The following is a 15,787-nucleotide window of genomic DNA, read 5'->3' on the forward strand; positions in this document are numbered from 1 at the left end:
GAATGCCCCGTGCCCTGTGCTACTCCAGGCACAGAGCTATGTGCCCAGAGAGAAATGGGAGAGTAAAACAACGACAACTGTTTGGGGCCTGAAATACAGCAGAAGTGAAATTACCACTCACATTTATAAACTGTCCGCTGGATCACAGCCAAACCCTGCCCATGTGGATCTACTTGCTCATGACCCTGGAACTCCTAACTGCTAGATGCAGTGACTCACCACAGTCATTCCACTACCCTCCAAGGAACACCACCCTGAACCGGATTTCGGACATCACTTTACCACAGTTAAACAAACGAGATGCCATGCCTCTCAAATACATACCACCAGAGTGATGTTTAGCTTCTTTGACACGTCTAAGAATTGAAGTTTATTTGGAAAATTCTGTAACGTTAACTATAGAAATACAAAATTTCTACCATATTCAAAAAGATGTATGATGATAAGAATCAAAGATGCTTTTATAAAAAGAGTGAGAAATTTTTTTAATGTCCACATTGAAAACATAACCTCCACTTAACAGCCACTGGGTAAAAACACATCTAAGACTATTTGTTTTTACCTGATTCAATCTCAGAATTCTGTTAACTGCCTAGACCGGAGTTTCAATAATGGTGAATTGTTGAATATTATGGACGTCTCTATCCAAACACTTAAGACAAATCATCTCGGGCGGTTTCAAATTAAAAGCTTGTAAAATATGTAACCTCTCCTAGTTTTTGCAATTAATAGGGTACATCTGCAATTAGCCTGACTTACTGAATGCAGTGCTGTTGTCATTAAAAGATGTCTGTGAAAGTGCTGCTGTTATTATGGAGGCTCAGGAGACCAATCCCTCCTAGAGGGCAAACAGTGGACTGGTAGAAAACAACAGCCATAAATCACACTGTCAGGCAGCGGGGAGAGCAGAGTGGAGCACAGGCACATGAAGGCCATTCACGGTAAACACAGCGCGGCAGCTTCCCAGGCAGGATTTACTGCACCTGTAATTAATTAAAATTTCCTTCAAGCTAAATCTTTAATAAACAAGGATTTGTGCTGACAATGAAGAAAAAAGGGCTCCAGCAACATAATTTTACAATATCCCTCAAAGACCAAGCATAGCATCTATCATTTCTTGTACCAGGTGTATACACCGTCTCGAAAGTTAATGGGCACTACATCACATTGTGTTGTAATTTGTGTACCTGGAGTGGGTCTGAAATATTCAGGATGCTTGAGGGACCATGTGGCCCTTTTCTACTTCTATTTGTTAAGTTTTTACTTGTCTCCCTTCCAGATTTTTAAAAAGCCAAGTCTTTTTATGCTAGTGTTTCAGAAAACGGGCCTTTTTAAAGAACATGTGATGGTAGTTGCATCAGATGGCCATGTTTTCCTGTGGTCTGTTCTTTAGTCATACCTTGCATTTCCCAAAAAGAATTTTAACACTGTATCATTTTGGGGCCAATGAATCTAGACACTAGAAGGAGAAAGGTCTAGACGTGAATGACTATGAATATTTTTGATAAAGCAGGTTTGAACCTTCTATCTCGAACATGGAGAACGGTCTAGACGTGAATGACTATGAATATTTTTGATAAAGCAGGTCTGAACCTTCTATCTCGAATGTATTTATATTGAATCAATCAGAAATGTCAGAGGATCTTTTCTCAAGTACTGAGATGAAGATGTCTACCATATTGTTCGTTTCTAATTGTAGGAATTGCCTGAGTAGACACTGTATGCTAGGGACCATACTAAGTTTATTGTGCACACATATTAACCCAACAACTCCTCAAAAAATTACCAAAAATTACCCATTTTCAGGAGATCAAACTAGGCTCAGAAAAGCTAAGTGGCTTGCACCAGGTCACAAAGCTATAAGATGGCAGATCCAAGATGCCAACCCTGGTTTGGTAATTATAAAATCTATGCCTTTATGCCATTGTCACATTTCCTAATCCTATGCCTCTAAATACCATGAATGGATCAAAATGATAATCTCTTTGAATTATCAAAACTATTCCACAGAATTACTATATCCTACAAGGCAGGGAAAGGTGGGAGACCTACAAAGTGACAACTGTTTCAGAATATAAGCAAGAAACTTCTCATTACACATCTTCCAACAAATTGAAAAAAGGGTCCTTAATAATTAAATAAACTTTACAACACAGTGCTAAAGTTGCCACCCCCTGCTGTGAGTTACGGGATAAGAATTACAAAACTGCCTTCTTTTATTATCTTTTCATATGTTTTCTTTCCCCAAGAAAATGGTTAGCTTTTCAAGATCAGTTAAAAACATCATATCCATTTTTTGGAGTCCTAATAGCATCAAATACCTGCAATGTTACGTTTATAGTTATTCAACAAATAAATATTAATCAACTTGCATATCAAGCTTCTCTCCATTAGAAAAAAGGGATCATAAAACATGAGAAAAGGATAATCTTAGATTCCTAGTAAATGAGATTTCGACTGACCATTAAAGGAGATTCAGAGCCTGAAAATGTCTTTATCTGATTTGATCATCTGGTTGAAAATACTAGCCACATATTATTTTGCAAGGTTGCTGGGTGTGCATTTGATAATTCAAAATTATGCTGTCAACCAAAGAGAATATTAACAAAGATAATATAGGATCACCTGGTGAGAGAGGTGGGAAGCTAAAAGGCAACTTAGGGAAGAAAAATGATAGATGATCTCCATTTAGAAATTGTTTGATCATTTGATAGCTCTTCTCTAAATGAAAAACTTCCAAAATTTCAAAGTTTTACATCTTACCAGCTACAACAAATCATTAGAAAAATAAAAATAATCTACTTGAATGATAAGCAGAATAATTCTGGCATTATTACTTTTTTAAGTTTTCCAAAGAGAAATTCTCTTCTCTATTTTCTCCAGCACTGAATAACCCTACACCAGAGTGCTGCTATTATCAATACATTTAGACAGGACAGCTGGTGCGCACAGAAAGTTCCCCCGTGGAAAAAAGAAATGTCAGCCTATAAGGATGGAAAGGAAGTTAGACATTAGGTGCTGGCTTAAAGGACACACCAGCACTGACAGAATATTTGAAATGTGATTAAGAAATGTAAACTCTGTTGCAATCTAACACACACCTATAAGCCAACAGGTGTGCGTGGAGTGGTAACAAAGATCTGTACACACAAATACAGAAGGAAGGAGCAAAGGGATCAAATGCCACTCAGTCTTTTAATCCGGAAGCCAGAGTTCTGATCTTGGAAGTGTTATAACAAGGCCTGTGCAGAGGAATTAACACATTTTCAATACGTCATCATCACAAATAATAAACTGATATTAATATTAATAATAAACGGATCGTGTTTTTAAGTAGTATGGTTTGAAAGATGCAAAAGAACATCTTTTCGATCTTTTGCATAACAGCTTACATCTTTAGAGATCTGAGATACTTTATAATGAAAAAGGAACTGTCCAAAGAGTTAAGGGTCAGAGTAAAAACACAAGTCTACTGCTTTTCCTCAAAAGTTAAGTAAGAAACTTCAAGTTAAAGTTCTTGGTAAACCATTAAGTACTAAAAAAAATTATGAACAATCATATATATGCATGTGTCTGTGCATAACCAGACACCTCAGAAGGTGCAAATCACTGTAAACAAAAGTGAAATAATTGTTTGCTCTCTAAGCAAGTTAAGGAAGCAAATCTCACCAACAGAGACACTGACCAATGTCAATTCTATTTTCATTCATGAGTCAATGTATTTCATTTACATGAAGGTTGCTCTTCAGGCTATAATAACAGAAGAGACTCAAGTGAGCCATGATATGGTAAAGGTGTAAAAGAAAAAGCACAAAAGAAATAAAAGGATAAGGAGGAACATGTGAAAAATTTGCCTTTTAAAGACATTCATCAACTAATGAATCCTAGTACAAGACTTTGCAATACAAAATATTAAGAAATGTCAATAGACAATGGAAGTGAAAAAAGGAATCAAAAATGTTTTACAAGAAGGATGACAGGATAGTTACAACAATTTAGTTTGACTAGAAAAACAATCTAAGCTGTTATTTTCATGCTGCTGAAAAAAAAATCACTTTTGTTTTTTGTTTTGATTGTGGCGTTTATCCCACTTCATTAATTATTTCAACTCATTTGTTTTCTATTTATCATTTAAAATGATAAAGTATGCTGTTTTTAACAACAGCTAGTAAAAGCAAGATTCCATCTCACCAAAGTTGAGCTACCAAATTATAGATACTCCTGATTCACTTTTATCAAAAGTTCTGCTTACTCATGACCATGAACAAAATGGGAATTTGGAGGAAAGGGGGTACTGGCAGAATTATAAAGACACTGGAGTTTAGTGGCTCGTACGTTTTAACTGAGCGAGGCAAACATTCAACAGCTCTCTCAGCTGGCACTGCTTTCATGGGGGCACAGAGACCTCACTCGAGAGCTGTGAGACTCAGGATAGAAAGAACTCATAACAAACTGCCACTTCTTGTCTACAGAGCAAACCTGCAAACCCACAGTGAAAATGTGTAATTATTATCTATTGTCTATAGGGCCCTTGGGATACGATAATGATGAAGACATAGTCTCCACACTGCAGAGCTTACAGTCTAGATGGTAGACAGACAAGAGAATTAAAAAAGCATAATACACCCTATCTATGCTACCCAGAGGAGAAGAGATGATAAACCTTTTTGATAATGTGCGGGTAAAACTACAAGTGAGAAAATGCAACTTTCAAAGAACAGTGATTAGACTTAAATGGTAATCAACGATTCAGAGAACAAAAAACAACTTAACTAAAAGGCAACAGTACAAATTACAAAATGGCAGGCTGTTCTTTTGTTCATTTAAAACACATTTTAAAAGCATGTTAACAAATTCATTTATCAATTAAGAGTTATTTTATTACATTTTGTACCTACTTTTCCTAAAACTGTTTAAAGCCTCTAATGCCCCAAACCCAGCCAGTTAACTGCTGCATAAGCCCCCTGATTTCTGGTCCCACTCAGGGTATCAGGCTTGTGTTTCATGGGACAAGAACATGTCACCACCATGGACTGTTAGAATGACAAACCTGCATTCATAATTATTTTAAAAATACAGAGCTCTAAATTAAATCAATAACAATAAGTTTAAACGCAAGAAAGAAACACAGGAACATACACTTAATAAATAAATGGATCAAAGCAAAAACAATTATGTAAAATAGAGGCTTTAAAACAAGCAAAAAGATCCTGAAGTACACTGTAATGTTACCTTTTTGTGGGTAAAGGACCCAGTTTCGTGCAGAACTGCCACTCTGAATGGAGGCCACCACGTGTGAAATTCCTTCACCCACTGATGCATCACTGTCGTCGGACAGACAATTATAGTCGGACCCAACCCCTCGAACCTGCACCCAAAATGTCCAAGAAGAAAAGACAACCATGAAGGACAGCAATATGGATGATCAACTGCCAAAAAACAGAAAAAGAACAAACAAAACCTTAACAGCTCCAAAAAGAAAATCCTAGCTTTGGAAATTTACTGATATTTTCTTTAAAGAAAAGGCTATTGAGGATAAAACCCACCAAGTGAAATCCCTACAACCCCATTTATCAGTTAGTGAGTGCAGGTATTAAGAGGAAACACCAGCTACTACACATCAAAAGATAATGTCTATAGTAAAGTAAAAAAAAAAAAAAAAAAAAAAAAAAAAAAAAAAAAAAAAAAAAATCAAACAAAAATTACCTAACAAAAATACTTTTCTCTCTTCTTCCAGATTATGGCATTGTACAGTATATCTTAACCTAAGTGAACATAAGAGTGTCTTCAATTGGTCTGAAGCTTTATAGTCTACCAAGAGTTTTCACGCACAAGATTTCAATCAATCTCACAGCCTCGGGAAGCAAGCAGGACAGAAATCCTGCGGTGTTCGGGGCCGCTGAAGGCTGCTGTGCCCGAGGCCCCATGGTTACCAGGAGATGGAGCAATGCCTCAAGCCGGTCTTCTGATCGCTGCAGCCTGCTCTTCCCCTACATGGTGCTGCTCTCTTCTCCACGTGATAAAAAACAAGTGGGTGAGCATCACAGTGACCGTTTCTCCCAGAAAGCCCAGGCCAACGGAAGGCAAGCTGCTCAGTTCTTGTGTAAAGCAGCTGAGCACTACGTGGCAAGAGCTTTAACAAGAGTCGCATGTTGACCAAGCGATCCCAAGACAAACATTTGTGTACTGCGATACATACTGTAGCATTATTTATACTGTGGAAAAAGTGGGCACTGCCTGAACGTCTGTAAATAAGAGAAGGGCTGAATAAACCATCTTTACTACAGCACTACAGGCTGGTGATTAGGAGCACTGCCTGGGTCTGAATCCCAGCTCTGCACACACTAACGGAATCTCAGCTTTTCATCTTAAAATACTAACAGTAGTGATCATACCATTTATATGAAGATTAAATCAACATCTATAAAGTGCTTAGAACAGAACACAGTAAATACTATTAGGGTTTGTTAAATAAGATGGAATATAATATAACCATTAAAATCATCTTTGAAGAATATTTAAAATCTGGAAGATGCTCGTGAGTCTTTTAAAAAACCAAATTACTTATGGAATCACCCCAATTCACTTACACATAGGTAGCCAGTAAACTGGTCATGGCCCCCTCTCTCAACATCCACATCCCCCCTCTCCTTCCGAACAGAACCACAATTTTGTGCAGGTATCCCCTCTTCCTTCCCAGATATGTACTCGATGGGACTCTGATCACTGTCTGGCTATGGCGAAGAGGGGAGAAGCCAGAACCATAGCTTGTCTGTCGGCACACAGTGTTCCCCTGGCGACAGTCACCTGTCCACTGAGGGGCGTGGGAAGACTGGCTTGCTCACGGTTAAGGAAGGACTTACACTCTAGGTCGGGGAGAGTTTCCTCTCTTGGTCTCTCCTGCTGCATGTGAACAAGGAAATACAGTGCAAGGAGATCTTATGACCACAAGAAGAACTGGCATCAGGAGAACCCGGGCCCCTGATGACACCATTGGGCTGCTTCTGATCATGCTGTGTCTACAACCTACCCCCTCTGTAGGTATGTGAACATTTAACCCAATCTGAGGCCAAGATTTTTTTACCTGAAGTCAAAATATCCTGATCCACTGTACACCATAGGCACCTGACTGAATCAGTACCATCCTGCCTTCCTTCCCTCCTGTTACCACAGAACAGGTGTCCCTTTTCTTGTCTGAGCCCATACCCCCGCTACACCAATGTTCCTACTACTGGAGTTGCTTCATCCTCAGTCCTGCTGGGAGATGGGTATCAATGAAATGAAAACTAAGCAAAGTCAAACTAACTATGGGAATCTCTTCAACACTAGACTCACACTCAGCTCATACCACCAGAGGCAACTGGGAGCCAAGACTGACAGAGGAAACTGGAGCCCCACATGGCCTACCTTCTCACTCATCCTGGAGCAGAGTCACTGGCGCCTTTTAAACTGTCATTCCCCACCCCCTACCTTTTTCTGCCCAATGAGGATACTGAATATCTGAAGCTAGATCCACTGCACACACTTTCCCCATGCTATCTCATTAACTCCCAGTCTCAATTACTGTCTCTGCACTGATGATGCACATCTAGGTCTCCAACCCCAATCTCCTTCCTGAACTCCAAAGTACCATATGCCTGGATGTCCAACTGCCGGCTGATCTCTCCACTCAGATGTCCCCACAGCACCACACATCATCCTCTCCCCACCTGGCCCTCCTACCATGTTTCCTAATCCAATGGAAAGAACTGTCACCCATTCTCCAGGTACCCCAATTGGAAATCCGGGCCTCTGCCCCTCTGCTGTTCTCCACTGTATCCAACCTGTACTGAGTTCATGTCACATCTACCTCCTAAATCCCTCTCAAAGTTACCCTGTCTCTCTATCTACACTGTTAACACTCCACTTCTGGCCACTATCATCTCTTACCTGGGTTACTGCACTTTCTAGGACGATCATTTCAAGAAAGCAAAATCTGAACACCTCATCCCTTTGCTTAAGACCCTTTTCCTGTTTGTCCCCTGCTCTCGAAACAGTACAAACACCTCACCCTGGCATATGAGACCAGGAGGATCTGACCTCGGCCCACCTCTTCAGCCTCTCCTCTCTCAGGGCCCCTACCCCGACACTGGCCCGCTGGTTCAGCACTCCCCCACCAGCACCGTGTTCAGTTCCTACAAAGTGCACACTCCTCTGACCTCTCAGCCTTCACCTTGTCCCTTCTTGCCCTCTTCTCCTATAGCCACCTGTCCATCAGCCCGCAGCTTCTTCCCTTCCCGTCCCTTTCCCTCCAGGTAGGTCAAGGACCCTTCCCTGGTGCGTCCACACTAGTTAGGACCCCACATTAACCCTGTCATAACGCATATCACCCTTACTGTAATTGTCTGCTAGATCCTTCCCAAGGTCCTTCGGGGTACAGGGACAGCCGCTTCTTCAAATGATCTCAATGTCTAGACCACAGGAGGTGATGAATAAATACTGGCTTTATTAAGTGAAAACGTTTTTTAAAGGTTGGAATAAATTGTATTGAAACGTTAAAAGAGATTATTTCTGAGTTAGGGGATCCTGAGTGATTTTTATTTTCTTGTTACGGTTCAATAAATGATTCCTGAACTTAAATTTTTTTGTAAACTAGAGTAAATCACACAGTACTTGAAATATTAAAAATAATCTGCACAACTGAAAAATACCTTGTAGTTCTAGTAGAAAAATAAGCCACAGCCTAAATGAGGCTTACCCTTATAATACTCCAATGTAACAAAATGCCTCCACCCACTCTAAATCCTAACAACCTCCAGCTACAGTCACTGCCCCTGCCCCCTCTGCTCCACAGTATGGGCTCAGATTGCAAGAAGCCAGGCGCTGACACTTCCTGAAGAATTCCCAAGCCATGCTCTGCCCCTCCCCAAGGGCAGGGCCCATGCAAGAGCCCCTTCAAACTCCCTGGGGAGAGCATGACTCTGCCCTGGCCCCTTCCTTGACAATATTCCTTTCTAAAAGGATTAAATGCACCAACTTCTTTATATCCTCCAAGGGGAATTAAAGAGAGTTATCATCAATATGCACTTAGCAGGGATTAGGAAACAACGAATCAAAACCTATCTAAAATATTTAAAAACAAATTCACTTTCAAATAAACATAAATAGGTACATATGCTTTTGTTGGTTATATAGTATTTGTGCTCTTTTTATAACACACTCTCTGCCAACTGCCACAATGTCATTTAAGGCCAATATTTTATTCTGGCTGAACATCTAACTGGCATTATTATGCCCTTTAATTTCTGCACTCTATTAGAAGATTGCAGAGGTTTTCACACAGAGTGGGAATCTAGGAGCAGACCTAGATGTCCCTGAACCACAGAAGGGGCAATCAAACCCATTAACAGTCACTTCAACTGCACCACCCTTCCCCAACCCTCAATCCCGTGAGATGAGTGTAAGAAATGGCTAAATGTACTAGAGTGATTAGCATCAATTACCAAACTGGCTACAATTCTTTTCATCTCTGATTATCACTGATTACCTAATGAGTTTACGACAAGCCAATGGCTCCATGGTCAAATATTTCAACCTGCAGGATGGAAATCTGCCATTCATAGCCTTGAACTTACCAGGAATTACAAAGTAAAAACATTTACCTTTGAAAGTTTATTAACTTTTTCAGGCCATTTATTTGTAACTAGGAATTTCCTAAATGATATCCAAGACTTCAAAGTATTAACTGAAGTTTGAAAGGTAAATAATTTATTTCCTCTCCATCACAAAATTCAGGGGTTCTATCATTATAATATGAATGGCAAAGTGAAAAGAAGGTAGTGTATACAATATGAACCGGGAACACAACAACTAGTATAGATGTTTATTAACCACATGTAAATGTAAATATGCTTTTCCCTCTTTTTTAAAAACACACATAAAAAACACATTAAAGAAATAAAAATTAAAAACTTCTTTTACCAGGAAATTCCTTCCTGGTATCCCAGAGACTTCCATGGTTTCAGGGATCGTTTACCTTAAAATTACAACACTAAGACCATCTCAAATAAGGGCCCCACAATCTACAGCTTGCAAGAGTTCAGAGGAAATGTACATAGCCCATGAAGCAATGCTGGCTCATGCAGAACTTCGTCTGACTATGCATCTGGCTATTTTTCTTTAGGACATAAACACAGAGGAGGACTCCAAGTTCGTCTAGTTTCAGAGGAGGACATATTACGAAATTGTGAGAAAAATGTCATACAATTTGCTCTGGCACATGCACGTGGAAGGGACCAAGCTCCTCCGTACACCTCTATTCATAAAGAGCTCAGTTGTCTGGCTGATATATAACTGCATTCTGGGAAGCCATTTCTACCAATACTATTCTAATAAAGACGATCTGGGCTATAATCCAACATGCCACACTATTTCATTATGGAAAAGAGGAGATGCGCATTGATAGTTAATTGATTACAGCTGCTGCTCATTATTAGCCCTCACTTCACTCCTAGTAGGATTGTCATCACTCCAGAGAGCACGTTTTAATTTTTTGACCAAAACTACACTGCAGGGATGACTTTAGGTTTCCTAGGCCCAGCATATTAGACTCCACACAAGTTTCATGGTAACGGGAAGGGAAGAAAAGAGATAGGAGATAAGAAAATCCCAGAAATCATTTAAGGAAAGAAAGACAGTCTTAGAAACTAGGGCAGCTTAGGGCATTCTAGTTAACAGAAACAAAAACAAAACAAAATAGAACAAGAGGTGCAGAGCCAAGCCGACCAAAGAGCTTACTTAGAACAGAGAAAGCATTTTTTAAGTGGTGAACTAATGACATACATAGATAAGAAAACCCTAAATGCCCATTTTCAACTCTGACTTTTCCACTGGGATGGAATGTTTTCACATGAAATGTAATAGAATTCCAATAACTGAAGAAAAAACTCTTGCTTCAACACAACTTCCTTCTAATAACAACGGAACATTTAGTATTTAAAAATCTCCAAATACATTTTTCCCTTCCTACAGCTATATGAGTATTTCTAAAATATTCTAAAACTTCAGTACTGCTCCTGATAAGTGTGGATCTGCTAAATTAATGAAAAGAGTAAGGAATAAAAGCAAAGCAATAGACTTTGAAGGTTTTTTAAAAAGTTCTTTACTCCATAGTTTATGGTTCGTATCTGGCTCTCTCGCAAACATTTCTGACAATGAACCAGCGTGTGGGGCAGTAACTCTCTGCTGTTGCTGCCTTCAGGCACACTGACACTCTTTTAAAGGGATCTCCAAATCACATCTTGTGAGTGCCTGAGGTTTCCAGGACACAAGCACCTGGTAAGTATCTTGCTGGTACTCATCAGGTCAGCCTGTTGGAATCCAAGGAGATCTTGGATCACCTGGGCTCAAGATGAAAGATTCCACATAATTTACCTAGCATTATTTTTACCAATACTGATTGACATAAAAAGTCAATCTACAGCTTAAATACGGAAAAGCTCACTGGATTTCAAGATAAACTATTTCAGTCCTTCCACACAGAACAAACGTAGTTTAAATGCTTATTCTTTCAGAATATTAGTTTTAATCGTTTATTTAAATTCCTAAAGAGGATAAAGATTACAACCTAAAAATATTTTTGTATCATTTTACAGTCACTTAGGCTTTGGCTTTAGAATTTATATAAAATTATTAAAGACTAGGAGAGGAAGTAGAAAGCACAGTGAGCAAATACGTAGCTTCATTAGGAAAAAAAAAAAAAAGCACTATCTATAAAAGCTATCACGCGTAATTGATTATAAAGGAAATTCTCCAAAGCTTCAACTTTCCCCATGAATAGACTTTGTACTTACTGTAATGCTCACCCGGTCTCCTGCCAGAACAAATATTTTAATGTAAAATTTAATAAGTGGAACTAAAGGTATTATGTCTAATTTAAAATTCCATATTGTGTAAACGACTGATATTAACATAACTGAGTTTGTAAACAATCCATTTGTAGAAGCTAACCTTAGACACTGTATTGACCCAAAATATCTAGTGGGGCTCATCTGCAAAATGAAGCATCAATGCCTGGAATTCATTAAAAGTGTTACATGTTTAATTTCTCCTGCCCTACAGCTCCATTGTCTCGTAAAAATTTTCCTTTGATGTCCCCCACTAAAAGAATTAAAGGAATATTGTAATTGAAATGTCATCAATAATTCACAAGACCCTCCTCCACAGCAATACATCTGATGAAATATTAATTGAGCTCCACAGACTGACAGTCTGCAGAGGAGCACTTGCCTGTAATTTGAACCACGAGTCCTGATCTTGCTGTAGCTCAGACCTGCCAAGAAGGCAATTATCTGGATGGTCTTGCCCAATCCCATTTCGTCTCCCAGAATTCCTCCTGCCTGCTGGCAGTGCAATTCCCACAGCCACCTAACACCTGTCTGCTGGTACCTACAACAACAAACACCAACAAGAAAAAGAAAATGGCAAATGGTGGATAATACAGATCATAACAGAAAGTACTCATGAATTAATCATTTAGCGAGGTTCTAGTACCAGTCAGAGAAACATGCCGGATGTGTGTTTTACATGAGTATTATATTTATAAGGTCATACATTTTTGATTACCTAGGCATAAAAATCACAAATTTTTCTTTACAGAACATTAACACATTTCTAATTAAACTGATAGATAGGGTAATTAGGGACTATTTCATTTCTTTTTCAACATTAGAAATAGCTTGGTAAACAAGCATAAACTTATTATCTTTTATTCAATATCCTTCTGGAAAAAACTGCAAATATTTTTAGTTATACAAAGTTCCAATAATTTTTCTATGAAAAGATGCATTAACATTTACTTTTTCCGTCTGAACAGCTTCAAAAAGCAGGACAGAGAACACTACAATTTACAGTATACACTGTTGAAAAGTCACTTGGTAATCATTACCTTTGTATAGGAAAAATTAAATTAAATTTTAAGGCCATAAACAAGTCTGAATAACAGGGCTACTCACAAAATTAGTACATATGATTCTGTCATATTACTAGCAGATGCAAAAAAAAAAAACAGTTTAAAGACTCAACAATACAAAAGGTCTTTTAATATTTTAAAGTAGAACTTGATTCAGGGACTTTATCATAGATACAAAAAGGTCAGAGCTATTAAAATCTTAAATAAGGAGTACAGGTCAAAGAGCAATAATATATTCCCCTTTAAAAACAAAAAAAGAGTTGGTATTTGCCCTTCTCCATCAATGGTATGTCTAATTCAATAATCTAAAAATGAAGTTAAAAAAGGAATAATGCAAAAAGCATTTTTGAGAGTGAAAGATTTAACACTATGGAATGGTATGAAAATTATATGCCACGTAAAAAAAATCTAAAGCAAAAAACACTTAAAAGACAATGATGGGCTTCCCTGGTGGCGCAGTGGTTGAGAGTCCGCCTGCCGATGCAGGGGACACTGGTTCGTGCCCCGGTCCGGGAAGATCCCACATGCTGCGGAGCGGCTGGGCCCGTGAGCCGTGGCCGCTGAGCCTGTGCTCCGCAACGGGAGAGGCCACAACAGTGAGAGGCCCGCGTACCGCAAAAAAAAAAAAAAAAATGAAAGGTAAAGAATTTTTTTTTTTTGAAAGAAAATACCAAGGCTAGTGAGCTGCCCACCTTAAAAGAAGGTGGTTTTGTTGCTGTTTTACTGCCCAAATGTTTTTTACTCTTTGGTATGTGATATGTCTACCTAAAATCTCATTGTGGATTTCAGTCCCTGTTAAACTAGTTTTATTTACTCTTCTCCTAGTATGTCATAATTAACTTTCCCCCAGTATTCTGCAAATCAATTCCAAAAGTTTGACTCTAGCTGTTGCCATTATTATCTATCATACAAGGAAAACTTTGAATGAGAATTTTGCTGCTTAAGTTTGCTAATTATAATATACACGCTCAATATGTACCCTGGACGAGAGGATTTAAAATCCAAACACAGTGAAGTTTACTATGGATAAAAGATCATTTAATTTGGGATGAAGGACAAATTCTATTTAACATGTGGTATATAATCAGAAGATAAAGGCTACCAACCATTTAAGGGGCCTACTGCTGGGGAGGCACCTGGCCAGGTGAGGTTTGGATACAACCTCACAACCAGCCCACACAAAGAGGATCAGCCCATTTTATAGTTAGGAAATGAAGGCACAGAGAGGTTAAGTAACTTGCTAAAGGTCACACTGCTAGAAAAAAAATGAGCAAGTCAGAACTGAAATCCAGAACCTCTGATTCCAAAGCGATTCCACTTTGGAGATAATCTTGACCAGCAGTTCTCAACCAGGGATGGGGGTAAATGGGGGGTAAAGAGGGTATTTAGCTCCCTAGGGGACACTGGACAATACCTAGAGACATTTTTGGTTGTTACAACTGGGAAAGTGCAAATGTAATCTAGTGGGTAGAGGCCAGAGATGCTGCTAAACATCCTACAATGCACAGAATAGTCCCTACAACAAAGAATTATTCAGCCCAAAATGTCAGTTGTGCTGAGAATGAAAAATGCTGATCTAAAAATAAAAGTTGGTCATGAACTACTTACATTCGACTAATCTCAGCTATGGAAAAAGATGTAGTCCAAAAACCTCCCCAAAAAAACTGATGTACATTCAGAATCACTAAATTCCAGTCAATCAGCCTCCTTTTACTGAGGTACAGAACCATTATGGGACCAGCTCCTCCGGGCAGAGTAGCGGCCAAAATCTCCCAGTGGCCATTCCGGTGTTTTCCCACTATACAACACTGCCTGCACCCAACACAGGTCCAACCCCTCTCTCTGTTTGGGGCCAATCAACTTAAGGAATCAAGAGAGGGACAATCGAGAAATCATGAAAGGAATAAAATCTGGTGACCAGTATGGTATCCCAGAGGGAGTTAGGACATCTGGATTCTAGGTGACCCACGAGAGGCAGAGACACTGTGCTAGATGTTTCCTCATCTACAGATGTAATTTCCAAGGGCGTTCACACAGTGTATGATTGTGCGTATAAGACGATGAACAACACTAAAGAAATGACTTCAGGAAAAATATCTACCAGGCAGCCCTGTAAGTCACATCACTACATGGAAATGCCCAACCACAGCTGGGGACATTGTATAAAGATGGTGAAGAGCGGCTCTCTCTTTCCATGAAGGCCCTCAGGCTGCACGAGCACACTGATTGGTAGGCATGTAGCACTGGATGAGGAGTTAGGGGGTCTGGGTTCTGGTTCCAGCAGTGTCACTAACTGACTCAGGCTTTGTTGCTTTAATTTCCTAATAATAAACACTGTAAAACAATTACATACTTTAAATGAAAGCAGGCTACGGAATTCAGTTTTCAGAACCTTTGAAGACATAAAAATTACTCTTTAGGAAAAGTTAAAAGATTTTTACAAACTACTGTGTAAGAGTAAAGAAATTACTGTACTCTGCTTCCCCCATGAAACTGAAGCATCACAAAATAACCACAGATAATTGGTATATCTTGTCATTGTCACATTAACCCAAGATTGCATTTACTAGTGTGGCTAAAAGTAAAGTTGAAAGACTGAATTTTGTCATCTGATTGCTAAATCACACAGTCAAATACATTTTCCAGGCAAACTTTCAAAACAGAATTTTAAAAGTTAACCATGACCTTGCAGAAAACAGCACTTAAATAGATAACTGTACCTGCTGACTCCCTTGCGTACAAATATACCCTGTTAATTTAATTCCACAGAGTGCGGTAAGTACAGTAAAAACAGATCTACAGCTTAAAATTAAATTGGCCTGGCTAAAACTTAATCAT

General features: G+C 38.9%; 1 protein-coding gene across 1 annotated transcript in view; it reads right to left on the minus strand.

The window, feature by feature from the left end:
- The window catches only part of ERCC6 (ERCC excision repair 6, chromatin remodeling factor), a 69,184-nt gene that overhangs the window by 24,440 nt on the left and 28,957 nt on the right, over positions 1-15,787 (minus strand). Inside the window, exons 6-7 of the mRNA XM_007446238.1 lie at positions 12,268-12,426; positions 5,233-5,368 (exon numbers count right to left, since the gene is read on the minus strand). Coding sequence (XP_007446300.1) covers positions 5,233-5,368; positions 12,268-12,426 — 295 coding nt within the window. The remainder of the gene's footprint in view (positions 1-5,232; positions 5,369-12,267; positions 12,427-15,787) is intronic.

The sequence above is a fragment of the Lipotes vexillifer genome, unplaced genomic scaffold (genome assembly GCF_000442215.2).
Source record: "Lipotes vexillifer unplaced genomic scaffold, Lipotes_vexillifer_v1.1 scaffold1143, whole genome shotgun sequence".
Classification (NCBI taxonomy): domain Eukaryota; kingdom Metazoa; phylum Chordata; class Mammalia; order Artiodactyla; family Lipotidae; genus Lipotes; species Lipotes vexillifer.